The sequence below is a fragment of the Copadichromis virginalis genome, linkage group LG18 (genome assembly GCF_057382275.1).
Source record: "Copadichromis virginalis isolate Kocher_CV1m ecotype Utaka linkage group LG18, C_Virginalis_male_GT1.1, whole genome shotgun sequence".
Taxonomy (NCBI): Eukaryota; Metazoa; Chordata; class Actinopteri; order Cichliformes; family Cichlidae; genus Copadichromis; species Copadichromis virginalis.
The window spans coordinates 12,404,386-12,419,203 of NC_140635.1; the positions used below are offsets into that span (position 1 = coordinate 12,404,386).

The 14,818-nt window shown below is 39.6% G+C and overlaps 1 protein-coding gene across 2 annotated transcripts in view; it reads left to right on the plus strand.

Annotated features, from left to right (window-relative positions):
- Nucleotides 1-14,818, plus strand: part of LOC146687393 (rho GTPase-activating protein 29-like) — a 34,687-nt gene that overhangs the window by 13,865 nt on the left and 6,004 nt on the right. The window contains exons 3-14 of one of the 2 annotated variants that reach the window (XM_085438414.1): nucleotides 3,614-3,757; nucleotides 7,763-7,862; nucleotides 8,178-8,250; nucleotides 8,502-8,562; nucleotides 9,160-9,309; nucleotides 9,909-9,973; nucleotides 10,082-10,192; nucleotides 10,385-10,465; nucleotides 10,805-10,972; nucleotides 11,107-11,244; nucleotides 12,937-13,124; nucleotides 14,462-14,628. In XM_085438414.1, the coding sequence (XP_085294540.1) occupies nucleotides 3,614-3,757; nucleotides 7,763-7,862; nucleotides 8,178-8,250; nucleotides 8,502-8,562; nucleotides 9,160-9,309; nucleotides 9,909-9,973; nucleotides 10,082-10,192; nucleotides 10,385-10,465; nucleotides 10,805-10,972; nucleotides 11,107-11,244; nucleotides 12,937-13,124; nucleotides 14,462-14,628 (1,446 nt within the window). Of the gene's footprint in view, nucleotides 1-3,613; nucleotides 3,758-7,087; nucleotides 7,300-7,762; nucleotides 7,863-8,177; nucleotides 8,251-8,501; nucleotides 8,563-9,159; nucleotides 9,310-9,908; nucleotides 9,974-10,081; nucleotides 10,193-10,384; nucleotides 10,466-10,804; nucleotides 10,973-11,106; nucleotides 11,245-12,936; nucleotides 13,125-14,461; nucleotides 14,629-14,818 lie in introns of those variants that run through there. The other variant, XM_085438415.1, reaches the window with a different exon arrangement.

Consider the following 14,818-nt stretch of genomic DNA (forward strand, 5'->3'; position numbering starts at 1 on the left):
AGCATCTCAAAGTTCCTGTTTTGACAGCATCCAAGTATTAAGCAGTTATCTTAAATGGTAATCTGACCAGTGCACACCTTAACATTAGACATTTAGCTATTAGCAGTTATCAGATTGCCACATTAGTTGTAGGTTATAAGTAAGATAGCAGGTAGCAGCTGTGGCGAATTAACAAAACAATGGCATTAGTGGTGGCACTAAGTAGCACTTCCTCTCTGGCAGTTCCATCCTTTGTCCAGTATATCCACTAACCTTCTATTGCACATTTCCAACCCATCTCAACCTTATTCCACTTAGTTTGTCTTAAAAAAGCTCAACCTGACCTGTCACACTGATATACACATTTTTAATCTTGCCCCTCCTTTTTACTCCTAACTAAAATCCTAGCATTTATTTAACTCTGCCACCTCCAGCTCAGCGTCATATCTTTTTGTCAGTACCATAGTGTCCAAACCATACATCATACCAGCTCTCACCTTCTTGTATACTCTTCAGGCTTGCGTCACTCTCTTCTTTATCTCTCTTGTGGATGGTTGACTGCACGTATTTAAACTCATCTACCTTCACTGCCTCTAGTTCTTGCATCTTTGCCTTTCCACCTGCCTCCCTCTCATTTACACACTATCTATTCTGTCCTGGTTCTACAGACTTTCATCCTGTGTCTCCCAGTGTATAGCACCCATTGTAGTCCATAGATACCATGGAGACTCCAAACTGACCTCATTTTTCAGCATCGCCTTTGCAAACAAGAAGGACGTCAAAGCGAATCTATGATATCATCACACCCTCACTTTGAATCCATCTGTCACTGCTACCGAACACCTCACTGCTGTCTTGCTGTCCTAATATGTGTCCTACATGACCTTGACATGCTTCTCTGACATGCTTCCCTTCTGATCTTATCTATATTTCTCCCCACAACACTCTCAAAGCAAACATCACATTTGTATTGCTGTTTCTCAGCATGAAGCTACAGTGGGGCAAAAAAGTATTTAGTCAGCCACCGATTGTGCAAGTTCCCCCGCTTAAAATGATGACAGAGGTCAGTAATTTGCACCAGAGGTACACTTCAACTGTGAGAGACAGAATGTGAAAAAAAAATCCATGAATTCACATGGTAGGATTTGTAAAGAATTTATTCGTAAATTAGGGTGGAAAATAAGTATTTGGTCACCTCAAACAAGGAAAATCTCTGGCTCTCACAGACCTGTAACGTCTTCTGTAAGAAGCTTTTCTGTCCCCCACTCGTTACCTGTATGAATGGCACCTGTTTGAACTCATCATCTGTATAAAAGACACCTGTCCACAGCCTCAAACAGTCAGACTCCAAACTCCGCCATGGCCAAGACCAAAGAGCTTTCGAAGGACACCAGGAAAAGTATTGTAGACCTGCACCAGACTGGGAAGAGTGAATCTACAATAGGCAAGCAGCTGGGTGTGAAAAAATCAACTGTGGGAGCAATCATCAGAAAATGGAAGACATACAAGACCACTGATAATCTCCCTCGATCTGGGGCTCCACGCAAGATCTCATCCCGTGGGGTCAAAATGATCATGAGAACGGTGAGCAAAGATCCCAGAACCACACGGGGGGACCTGGTGAATGACCTGCAGAGAGCTGGGACCAAAGTAACAAAGGTCACCATCAGTAACACACTACAACGGCAGGGAATCAAATCCCGCAGTGCCAGACGTGTTCCGCTGCTGAAGCCAGTGCATGTCCAGGCCCGTCTGAAGTTTGCCAGAGAGCACATGGATGATACAGCAGAGGATTGGGAGAATGTCATGTGGTCAGATGAAACCAAAGTAGAACTTTTTGGTATAAACTCAACTCGTCGTGTTTGGAGGAAGAAGAATACTGAGTTGCATCCCAAGAACACCATACCTACTGTGAAGCATGGGGGTGGAAACATCATGCTATGGGGCTGTTTTTCTGCCAAGGGGACAGGACGACTGATCCGTGTTAAGGACAGAATGAATGGGGCCACGTATCGTGAGATTTTGAGCCAAAACCTCCTTCCATCAGTGAGAACTTTGAAGATGAAACGAGGCTGGGTCTTCCAAAATGACAATGATCCAAAACACACCGCCCGGGCAACAAAGGAGTGGCTCCGTAAGAAGCATTTGAAAGTCCTGGAGTGGCCTAGCCAGTCTCCAGACCTCAACCCCATAGAAAATCTGTGGCGGGAGTTGAAAGTCCGTGTTGCTCGGCGACAGCCCCAAAACATCACTGCTCTCGAGAAGATCTGCATGGAGGAATGGGCCAAAATACCAGCTACTGTGTGTGCAAACCTGGTAAAGACCTATAGTAAACGTTTGACCTCTGTTATTGCCAACAAAGGTTATGTTACAAAGTATTGAGTTGTATTTTTGTTATTGACCAAATACTTATTTTCCACCCTGATTTACGAATAAATTCTTTACAAATCCTACCATGTGGATTCATGGATTTTTTTTTCACATTCTGTCTCTCACAGTTGAAGTGTACCTCTGGTGCAAATTACTGACCTCTGTCATCATTTTAGGTGGGGGAACTTGCACAATCGGTGGCTGACTAAATACTTTTTTGCCCCACTGTATACTGCTGCTCAATAATCACTTCTCTCCTACTCATCTGCATAACTCCACAGGCATGTTATCTGGGCCAACCAGTTTTCCACTTTTCATCGTCTTCATAGCTACCTTTACTTCCTCCTTGCTAATCCTCTGCGCCTCCTGATTGACTAGCTGTCCCTCTTTCTTTCATTTTCATCATCCTTGACTTCTTCAAATCTTCTGAACACATTCTTCACTTGTCAGTAAATTTCCATCTCTCTATTAATCATCTATCTATTCTATCTATTAATCCAGCTCTGCGTTTCAGTCTCTCTGCCTCACTAATTGATAAAAGTCATTTTCTCCTTCCGTGTCCAGCTTTACATATAATTCGCTATAAGCCTTTTGCTTTGCCACACCTAGGCTCCCAGTACTCCTGTCTGCTTTTGCCATAAACTTGACTTTCACACTATTTCTTTGCATTCCTTTGAATATTTTCCTTCCCTTCCACATTCCACCACCCAGTTTTCTGTCTTTCTGCCCCTCCACTACCATGCTTGACAGTTAGTATGGGGCGTTTGTGTTGATATGCTGTGGTTGGTTTCTGCTGAACATTGCGGTATGGTCTCATCTGTCCAAAGGAAATCGTTCCAGAAAGCTTGTGGTTTTGTTCAGATGCAACTTTGCATTCGTGAGCGGTGCTGCCATATTCTTTTTAGAGTGAAGAGGCTTCCGCCTGTCAACTCTTCCAAACAGGTCATACTTGTTCAGTCTTTTTCTAATTGTGCTGTGATGAATTTAATATGCTAACTGAGGCCTGTAGAGTCTAAGATGTAGCTTTTGGGTTTTTATGCAGTTTTTCAGAACATGACGGACTCTTCATAGTTTCCAAAAATATTTTAAAAATATTTGTGAAGTATTGTTTGTGACACTGACAAAGGAATGCCAAGAATTAACGTGACATAACTAACTTTAAAATGCAGTGTAATGGTGCTCATTTTGACTAATAGATGAAAATGTGTGATTCGTCTTGTTATGTTCTCAATACTTTCATGTGTTCTCCTTTTTTTTCCCTCAGAGAATTTGGAAGGTCTTCAGGAGGTGGTGCAGCAACGTTTGGCGGAATTAGTTCGCATCCTCAAAATTGTCATTGGCAAACACCAGACGCTCAACTCTTCTGACATTCTGGGAGCAGCTGGCACAGTTATTGCTAAGGTCAAAGGTGAGTAGTTTCTCGCTAGTATGCATGGATGAGACACACAGTTGAACTTGCACACTGGCACCCAGATGATGGTCAAATATAGATGCGTGGAATCTCACGATTGTAACACTGATGTCAGCATATGGGTCTACGTCAGTCTCTCAGATCGGTGTGGCAAATACGGTGCTGGAATATTACACTGATCTCTGTTTGGTTAGGGTCGGCTTGGAGAAATGTTGCTAAAAGCTCACACTGTAAGAAGTTGTTATTCCTTAAGCAAAAGATCCATTTCCTGTCTCACAAATGAACACAAACAAAGGGAAGCTCAACTGAGAGGTTAATCTGCTGGAATTGAGATCCACTGCAAGTGTAGTTCTTCTCTTGATTTGAACTCAAGATAGATATATACATATTTCAGCTAATGTGGAAGCCTTCAACAGAACTGATTGTCGATCTTTACAGTCGCATTTGTTCTTTGTTTTTACCTGTGTTGTAAGGTGTCTGGATGTCTGACAGGTCACCTGGCTTATCTCAATATTTGTGTTGTGACCTAATCCTTAAAAACACTCAAGAATGCCTGTTTGTAGCCTGAGTGTTGCTTTGACAATGATGAGAATACAAAAGGGAAACAAAATAGACAGATTAGCCAAAGAAATTATAGGCACTGTGAAGACTGATCTTTACTGATGGCATGAGTCATAAGGACAAAGAATTACACCAGCTTAGTTTAGACATATTTATGCAGCACAAAGATTCTGAATAGCTGCAAAAAATCTATTTTTTTTCTTTTATCTCAGTTAGAGAGTAAATTATACATATCAGATTGATTAAAACATTAAATGACTTCGTTGATGTAATTTTAAATTTTAGAATATGTGCTGTCAGTTATATATTCTAAAAGCTATAGCTATATTTTAAATATCAGAAATTTTCTAAAAGAAAGATGAAGTAGAACTGAAGTGAAGAGAAAGTAAGCACTAGTGTGAAATTCATATCCATACCCTGATATGAGCTAAGTTGGGTGGATCCCTAATTAGAAAAATATTTCTCAAAATATTTTTCACGTCCTGGCTCTCCCTATGGTAGCTGGGATTGGATCCACTTTTCCCACAACCCTGATGAAGACAAGCGGAAGAGAATGGATGAATTTTTGAATTTTAAAAACCTTAACTATTTTTAAGTATTCAGTAAAACTAAAACTGGACAAGAGTACGCATGAATCAAGACCTTAACCAAGTTCATTGAGTCATTTGGTACTTGGAGACAACAGTTTCTTTCTTTAGAAAAGGCATTGCTTAGTTGTGGTTGGACTAACAGTTCTCCAGTTAATGCCACTGCTGAGATTAATGTGGTTTAAAAGCTACGTGCTGTGACAGAGTTATTTTTTAAATTGCAATGGTCCACTTATTTATTTAATTATTTATTGTTGACCCACCTGCTTTGGCTGCTTAACAAGAGATGGAGGCCCATGGGGAACTACATTGCTCCACTTCTCTCTGAAAACCCTGGCAAAACCAGCATGCTGACACGTGGAAACCAGGGCATGTAGTGTAAGATTGAAAATGAAAATAAAATCAACACTTCTGTCTGATGTCAGGCTTGTGTCATTCTGTACATGGCAGTGTGGTGTTGATCCTTATGTGTAAAGCTCTGCTATAGAGTGTTGCATTAAAGCCAGTGCGTTCATATGTAGTTGAGTTTGGAGTTTGCCTGTCCACAAGGGGGTGCCTTATGTCAACACTCTCCCTGGATGAACTGTCCCTAATGGCCAGTAGGTAACACAATACTGACACAGGCTGCTAGCCAGAGGATCGAAAAGGAGAGGTTGAAAGAGGGATGAATCAGTTAGACATCAGATGAAGAGTCAAAGGTCTGGATGATAACAGGCCTTGTGTGCCTCACTGTCTTCAGACCGTGTCATCTCTTCGCCCATGTTCCTCTTTGAAGCTTGGTCATGGCACCTGGAGCACTGGGACAGCTGCCAAAAAAAAATTCCTCCTTTCTTCTTCAAACACATGGTTGTCTAACCTGTTTCATGTGTGATATGATCTGCTCATGCTCTTACTGTTGTTTTTCTTAATTTGACGCTGTGTCGAAAACTTGACAATGTCAGAAACATGTGCTCCAGTTCAACTTTTAGCCTGTGTCTTTGTGTGTCGTCACAAAGATAAAAATCTTTTTCACAGACTTTCATTGGCTCAGAACAAACCAAGTCAAGCGTTCTTTCCTGGTCACATTTCGTCTATGTGTTCCTTTTCCCCTCCCACTACTGAAAACTGCAGGGCATTGCAATAAAAGTGTTGACTTCCTCAGCTTATTGAAATTCTTTCCTCGCTTTCTGCTCCCCTTTGTCTATAAATATGCTTACAGCTGAAAGAGTGTGTTTGTCTAAAGGAGTCAGTCTTGTGTGTTCGTGACAAAGGCGATCTTATGTCCCTGTGCTCCTTATTGTAGAATGATTAAATTGATTTTAGGAAAATGTGTTTTTTACTGATAATGGATTCTGGGTTTTTTGGGGGATTTAAACACAGTTGTTGTTTTAGTTTTACCTAGTAATAGAGCCAAGTAACGTTGGTGATGTGCTTCCAATAGAAACATTGAGACATCTAAAGTCAGAATGATACACCAGCTTTAGCATACTTTTTCCTGAGCTAATGTTCCTACTTACAGCTAAACCATGAGAAAACAATGGGTCCTGCACTTGAATGATGCAGTTTCCATATTTCAGTCATGACAAGGGGGGCTGAGCTCTGGAATCATTGTTAAAGGACCCACAGGATGTCCTGAGGAAGAACTCCGCGCTGAGTTGTACGCTAGCATTCAGGGCCAGTGAGGTGCACGGCAGGGAGGTTCGCACCACACCTCCTCTCTTTTTGGTGTCCTCGAGTGTCTCCCTGGAAAGTGGGGTTGCCTCTTCAAGCCAGGATGCCGTGACTTTTCTGTGCTTCTTTATAAGCTGGGACTTAATAGTTTATGCTTTTACAACTGGCATGGATGGAGATTACTCACGATGAGAAAATGAAAGCACAAAATATAGAAAGTGTTCTCGAAACGAGATCTGTTTAGAGATTTTTGGTCCCAGTTGCTAGACAACTGAGGCGGCAAGGAGAAAAGGTAAGTGTTGAATATATCGCTACATGTCATAGAACTCAAGCTGTGTGAGTGTTTCCTGTTGTGGGGCAGACAGGAAGTACTCAGCTCAGTCAGATTTCACTGACTGTGCCTTTAGCTGTCCTGATTATTTTCTGCAAGCGTGTTCTTGCTGAGTTAAGTGTTTTATGAGAAAGAAAGTTCTGTGTACATTTTATCGAAGATTTTTCAGTCTTGGATGGATTTCTAGAGCCAAAGGACATTTTGCTGTTACCAGATCACAAAGGAAGGAATGAGATTGTGTGCATGTGTGTAGTTTGATTATTTTTTGTGAATGATCAGCGTTGGAAGATGGCCCCAGGGATATTAACACCTTTAAATGGAGGAAGAATTTCTTTAATTGTTTTTGTAAATTCTTTGAATATCAACCTCTGAAGACTTTTGAACCTGCTCCAGGAAGACATTTTGATTGGGTAGGGAGATATGCAGGCTGCACGTCATTGCGTTTGGCTGCTTCTACTCTTAACACGGTTTTTAAGCTGTTCTTGTAACATTTCTATTAAACCTCTTGACCTTGTGTTACTGACTTTTTATACATCCTCAAGTATGTCAGCACTTACTTGAAGCCACTTAAACTTATAGAGGCGTAAACACTTCCTGCAAAAGCCTAACTATGATCTTAGAGGCTTACACGGGTAAAACAAGAACAAATGTGCTTGCCATTGTTGCTTTTTTAATACTAATTTTAGAATTTTTTCACAGGTCACTCATTTGATCTGTTTGGCATTTGTTTTTTGCTTTGGAGGCTATGAACTTGTCATCTAGCCACATACAGATTCAGTTGTATCAGTGCTATTGTTGATTGATTGTGTATACAAAAGCTGGTTTGTAATTCCATTTTGTTTGACCAGAGTTCCTGTATGTCACTCTCCACAGCTGTTAACTTCTCCACAACCGTGAACCCAGAGAATAAAAAAGTTATATTTGCCGAGATACACACATCCATTGACACTTTGGCATTCACATTCGGCAATGTGTGAGTACAATGCTTGTTTACTTTTTTTAACCAATACTGGATTTTATTACTTTTTGTGTTGTTGTCAGGAAAGTTGGGCTGACTTTAGAGCTCAAGACAGCAACTTATTGGTCTTGTGAAGCTATAATTGTCTCTGTCATGTGTTTTGAATAGCAGGTTTGGGCTTTGTTCTGTGTTTTTGGTGTAAATACTATCTGTCAGAGTTGCTTTGTTATTGAATAGATTGCATTTTTGACCACAGGCGTTTACATGCTTCTCTTTTAAACTGGATTCTGACATATATGTATATATGTACACAATTATATATACCTTTAGAGTTTCTGACTTCCTTATGGGAGATGTGGACAGCAGCCCAGGGTTGGGGATCGCCCAGAAAAACAGAAGCAGGGTGAGACACTATCTTCCTTTTCCCAGCTTGCACAGTTTCCATATATCTTTTCTAAAGCTTTGTTTTGACGGTGACAGTTTTCAAAGGGGTGCACTTAAAGCAGCAATTTTACCCCGCCCCCAAGTAAAAAAGCCTCAAAGACTTGCTTTCTGTATTTAATTGGGTTGTTGAAATCCCAGCTGCCTCTGATGTCTGACTTTGATTGTATGTCTGCTGTTCCTTCCTTATAATCTGAAATGTCTTTTTCACAGTCTTCTGACAACCTCTCTGTGGATCCCGAGGGATATGTTTCAGAGAAAAGGGAGCTTGTGGGTAAGTGTTGTTCACGTTTCATCATTTATCTCTGCGCAATGAATATAAAATAAAACATCACCCTGATATGTAAGAGCTATTAATGGCTTCCTTACCAAGCATTTAATTGTTGCTGTCAGAGCAGCCTGAAGTGTCAGTTTGTGTGTTAGCAGAGTGATTTAGTGTTTGGACTCTTGAGTGCCTGAGGTAGACCCGCCTTAAAACCTCTGCTTCCACCCCTGTTATTTCTGCTGCCCTTTTCATACTACATCCTCATTTTTCCCTCTCCGTCCACATATCTGACATTCCTTGCCTGTTAAAGAGTAGTTCTGTGTGGGATGGGAAACACATGGGATTTGTGTTGAATCAGATTCCGAGTAGCTAGAAAAGGTTGTAAAAAGAAAACGCTGCTCTTAGACTATTTTAAAAGATGCCTAGTCCTTTCATATCGACCTACACTGACAATGCCGCTGACCTCGTTGTTTTTCTTCCCCCTTCATTTACCTCCCACACACACACACGTCTGCTGGATAGTAAAAGTGAGTTCCATCAATCCAGCATTGAGATATTTTAGTCATACTACTAAACATGTGGATTTCTCTTCTGTTGACTTTACAGGCTCAGAAGTGCCACAGCCACGAGAGGAGGAAGTTGACTTGACCTTGCTGAAGAATGACAGTGGAGTTGAGTCCGCCCTACTCTATGCCAAGACCTGCTCCAAGTACATCAAAGATCTTCTGGCCTGGATGGAAAAACGGCTAGCCATGGGTGAGACTACTGACAGTTTATTAGGTTGGAAACAATGGATTACTGCACAGGGCTTAGGACATTAGATTAGATTTTTTTTTCCAGAAAGAAAATGCTGCCAGTATAAGTCCACACCATCTGCACTGCAAAAGGCAGATAAATAGAGTTAACAGTAAAGTATATAACTGACCCATGGACAAAGCTAGAGGAGTTTTTGGAAAACTGTTTCTGCTGTTATATTTACAATATTATTTGTCTTCCTCACACTCAGGGGAAAGCTAGATTTCAGAAGAAAAACTCTTTCCATTTAGACTTCTCAATGATTAAAATCATTTTAATGTTTTGCTCAAAATTATTTGTACATTTAAGTAATTCAAAAAATAATTTCTACCACGCCTTATTGTCAATAGGCCATTCTTTATTATATATTAGACAATTACATTAACAAAAAGTAAGGCAGTAGGGGGCTACAAATTGACTAGGGTTCTAGAGGCTTTAATACTTCATACAGAATTTCCTTAAGGTTTAATAAAGTATTATCTATTTATGAACTGTATGTAAATATGTTTTTGTTGAGTCATTTCTTATTAAGCAGTCTTAACTAATTCTCAATTTTTCAGATATTGAGAATGCTAAAAGCTACGTCAAAATGGCTGAGTCTGCAAAAACACTGGCCAATCAAAAGGTAACTCAGTAGCCACGCTTTAAAGCAATATTGATTATATTGGCTGGTTGTTAGGTCTTATACAGTAACCCCAAAGACTCATGTATACATATTTTTTGTTTGTTGAAGGACTACATGCCATTCAGTGACCTCTACGTTTCTGCATTCAAGAAAGACATGGAGTACAACCAGCTGCTTATTCAAACCTCCATGACTCTTCAGACCAATAAATTCATGCAGGTAAGAGTAACGAGAAGTAAATTATGGCCCTTCACCACTTTATCTTGTCCCTAACAAAGAACATCTGTTGGGTTATTTCATTGCATAAAATAATCTGTAAAAGTACATTAGTTTATAAATTGTGTGTTCTTTGCCTCGTTTTTATTAACAAGTAATACTGAAGTGTAATTGTTGACTTTCATTTCTTCTCAGCCTCTTGTGGCTCGCAAAAATGAACTGGATAAGCTGAGGAAAGAAATCAAGGAGCAGTGGCAGAGGGAGCAGAAGAAAATGGTATTTACAGAATCACTGTGTAGATGTTGTTTGATAATTACTCGTAGCTAAGTAGAAGAGCTCCACTGTAGTGTTACAGACTGGTGAGCTTTCCACAGAGCATGTTGCAATGTTATCAACCTGCCAGGAGATTAGTCATCAGTGACTGAGGTGGTGTTTCTATTATAGAAAAATGTCAAATTTTCTAGACAATGGCAACAAACGAACTTCGGTGTGCCTTTTCAAATGCAAAGCTGATCGTCCGCCAAACGTATCTGATTAAATTTATGATAACTTTTGAACACATATGCCACATTTTAATCACATGGTCTTTGTGGCTGATCTGTGTGGCTTTGGCAGCAAGAGGCAGATGCAACCTTGCGAAAGGCACGGGTACTGAAGACCCAGAGGAGGGAGGAATACCAAAAAGCCCAGTCAGCAGCAAGTCGCTCTCAGGAGGATCAGTCTAATGCTGGGAACAAACAGCTGGAGAAGAAGAGAAAGCTAGAAGAGGAGGCTTTACAAAAGGTGGGCGGGAGAAATGAAAACAGAAAAAGTAACTGGTGTCAATATTTTGTGGCATTATTTGGTATGGACAGTAATTTTTCTGTGCGCATTTCTTCTCTGTCCTTATGCTATTCTCTGTCCATTGTGTTGGGTAGGCGGAGGAGGCCCAGGGCCAGTACGAGAACTGCATAGCTGACGCAGGGAGCAGGAAAATGGATCTGGCTAATGCGAAGAGCACTATCCTGACTCAGATCCGAGAAATGATCTTCCAGTGTGACCTCACACTAAAAGCTGTGAGAAGCAGTTTATATTTCTGAAAGAGTAATTCAGACTGTACAATCACTGTTTTAAAAAAAGCGTATATCTTATATGTAGACCACAAAATGAAACTGTAAAACTTAAATATGTTATCACTTTCAGTTTAACTGACAAACCTTCACAAAAGCTGGAGTTCTGTTTCTTTCTGTGTGATTTCATTTCACAATGTTTCTCCATAATAACTGAAAATAGAAGTAGCTTGAATACTATATAACTGATATCTGTATTATATACTGCCCTTCTTTAGTTTGGGGTTAAAAAGAATTATGAATTAAAAGATTATTTTATATACATTTTAGAGGAGGGTTGAAATATGGACTGTGACCACAGTACTGGGTAATCAATTCAAATTTCAGAAAGATCTCAAATAGTAAAAGCTTGCTCTATATATGTTTAGTCAGTGTTTGGCTGTTTTCTTATTTGGACTATGAGTCCAAGTATGATCGTAATCATTACAGTGCCATGAAAAAGTATTTGACCCCTTCCTGATTTGTCTGTTTGCATAATTGTCACAGTTAAATGTTTCAGATCATCAAACAGATTTTTGTATTAGACCCAAAGATCATCTCATTAAATAAAAAATGCAGTTTTTAAAAAAAAATTTATTAATAGAAAATTGCTATCCAAACTTACTTGGCCCTATTTGAAGAACTAATTGCTCCCTAAACCTAATAGCATTTGCGACAACTGGCAATGAATCTTTCACATCGTCTTGGAGGAATTTTGGCTCACTCATTGTTGCAGAATTTTTTTAATTCAAACATATTGGAAGGTTTTGGAGTATGAATGGCTTGTTTAATATCATGCCGAAGCATCTCAATCAAATTTAAGTCTTTGGCTAGGCCACTCCAAATCCTTCACTTTGGCTTTTTTGAGCCATTCAGAGGTGGACCTGATGCAGTGTTTTGGAGCACACAAACTGATGGCTGGACGTTCTCCTTCAGGATTTTCTGGTAGACAGTTCAAGGTTCTATCAGTTATGGAAATATGTCCAGGTCCTGAAGCAGCAAAGTAGCCCCAGACCACCATACTAGCACTATGTTTGACTATTGGTTTATGTTGTTGTTTCAACTTAATATTTTCCCAAAAGTCTTGATTACCATCAAGATGCTTTTGGACAAATGTGAGACGAGCCTCTATGTTCTTTTTGGTCAGAATCGAAACTCTCATGGATGGGTTGTTGATTACTCTTCGAGTAATATGGTTGACCAGCCACTCACTGGGAAAGTTCACCACAGTTCCAAGTTTTCTCTGTTTGTGGATAATGGATTATGGTTCACCTGAGTCTCAAATGATTAGAAATGGCTGTGTATTTGATATAGACTGATAGATGCCAGTGACTTGGTTTACCATCTCTTATTTAAGTTTCTTTAGATTGTGGCGTGATCTCTTTTTGTCACACAGGTTCTAAATAAGTGATTTATGGATTTCGCAGTCTGGCAGTAATCAGCTCTGTGTGTGGCTTTTAAAAACTCAGCTTTGCAAAAATTCTGGTTAATCACAATTCATTTATGATTAACAAGGCAAAATTACTTTTTCACATAGTGCCATGTAGATTTGGATAGCTTTTTTTTTAAACTGTTTACAGTTGTTTTGGCTCTCTTTCTTTATGTGTCATTTGCTGACTCATCCAGTTTAAATTTCTTTTTGTTTTTTTTTGGTTTCAGGTGACAGTGAACTGGTTTCAAATGCAGCAGACACAGACCGTGTCACTTCCTGCACACTACCAGGCCCTGTGTGAGAATGCCAAGTTGTATGAGCCAGGCGAATGCTATGCAGAGTTTGTGCGTAACCTGTCCAAAAATCTCCCTAAAGAGCATCTTCACTCCGACTCCATCTCCTCTGAAAATACAAGGTATGAAGGACTATGAATGCAAACTCATATCCTAGAATTTTTTTAAAATTTTTAATGATTTATTGGTCCGCTAAGAGGGAAGCTTATAATAAAAATGGCTTTGAAATGATTATGCATAACATGAAACTAATGTTTTTAAAATCAAAACTTCCTAGCTTTGTACAAGTACTTTTAAGAAGGACCTGCTTGTTATACTTTTTTGTGATACTTTATTGCAGTTTAAAATTTGCCATAATTCAGCAGAATGTTGTACATGTTGCCATAATATGTGATCATTGGATTTAATTGAGTTGACACAGACTGTCTGTAAGTAGACTCACAAGTATTAGTTGTGTTGCATTTTTTGGTCATTGTAGCTGAAGCTTCATTTTTGGACAGCTGATTTTGAAAGTACCTTTTGCTGTCGCTCACACCCCTTTGGAAGTTTCTCAGTTCTTCTTTCAGCAAAGGTTAACAGTGAGTCAGAGTTGGAGCGAGAGAAAGAAACTAGGAGAGACAGAATGCGCGTTGAATTTCTTGCCCTTCCTCAGGAAATATCTGTGGCTCGGGCTGAATGCAGGAGGGAAGATTGCGAGCGTGAGAGTATGGCTCTGGTTTGGAGGAGTCCCAACACTCTATATAGTTTGTCTGAATAAGATAAATGCTCATTATTACAAAGAAAATAATGCACACTAAGTTAATAGAACAATTAATGATGCTGGTACATTACTTATTATTAGTAAATTACAGATGTTGCTACAGACTAAAATAGCTGTCTGTCTGGAATGTGAACTTAGTACTTAGCTACGTTTGTGCTTCCATTTCTCTAAAGGCATTTTTAACGTGACATTATGTGTCGTAGCCGTCTGCTCCTGGGCCTAATTTCAGTTTCTGTTCCTTAATGTTGTCTTTCAGTTTTTACCAGAGCACAAGTTACTTCTGAAAAAAAGCCTTGATAATTACACATAACGCACACACACACAAAAATTGTATGACTTTTATCAACATGTATTTATAGCTGTGCAATTACAAAAGCCCTGCCAGATCTCTTAATTCTTTTCAGTTGTTGGACTAACTAAATATTGCTGAGACTGTATACGCATGATAAAAGTGTGCTTAAATCTTGTATTTAAATGCATTAAAAACATATCAAAGGAATTCTATTCTGAGCCAGAAAAGCAAAAAACCTATGCGCCAGGTGAAGTAAGGGTTGAGTCAGCAATCCTGTCCAAATGCGACAGATACACACTGAAATGTAATAATGCTGAATAGGGCAATAGGGTTTAAAAACAAAACAAAACAATTAGTCATAATCAAAGTTCTAATTGAAAGCCTTAAATACCAACTTTATTTCTCAGATTTGGCAGCAAAAGGTCAGTGGGCAGCTATCATTCCTCCCACGGCAACCTGTCACAGGCATCCACCACCTCTTGTGACGTGTTGAGCGGAGAGGAAACGGACAGTACCATACATCGGCCTGCAAAGATCAGTGAGCACAGGTCCAGCAGCAGCACAGACATACAAGGTACATTCAAACACATGTTAAGTTTATTTAACTTGCTGATGCACTTTGAAAGTATAATGGTCAAAAAGAATGGTTGTTGTCTGTGTCTGTACAAGAAAATTCACAGAAATTCCCCCTTGGTGTCACATTAGTGCTATAAAGGGGAGTCTTAAAATAAACCTTTATCCAACATAGCTATGTACTATTTTAG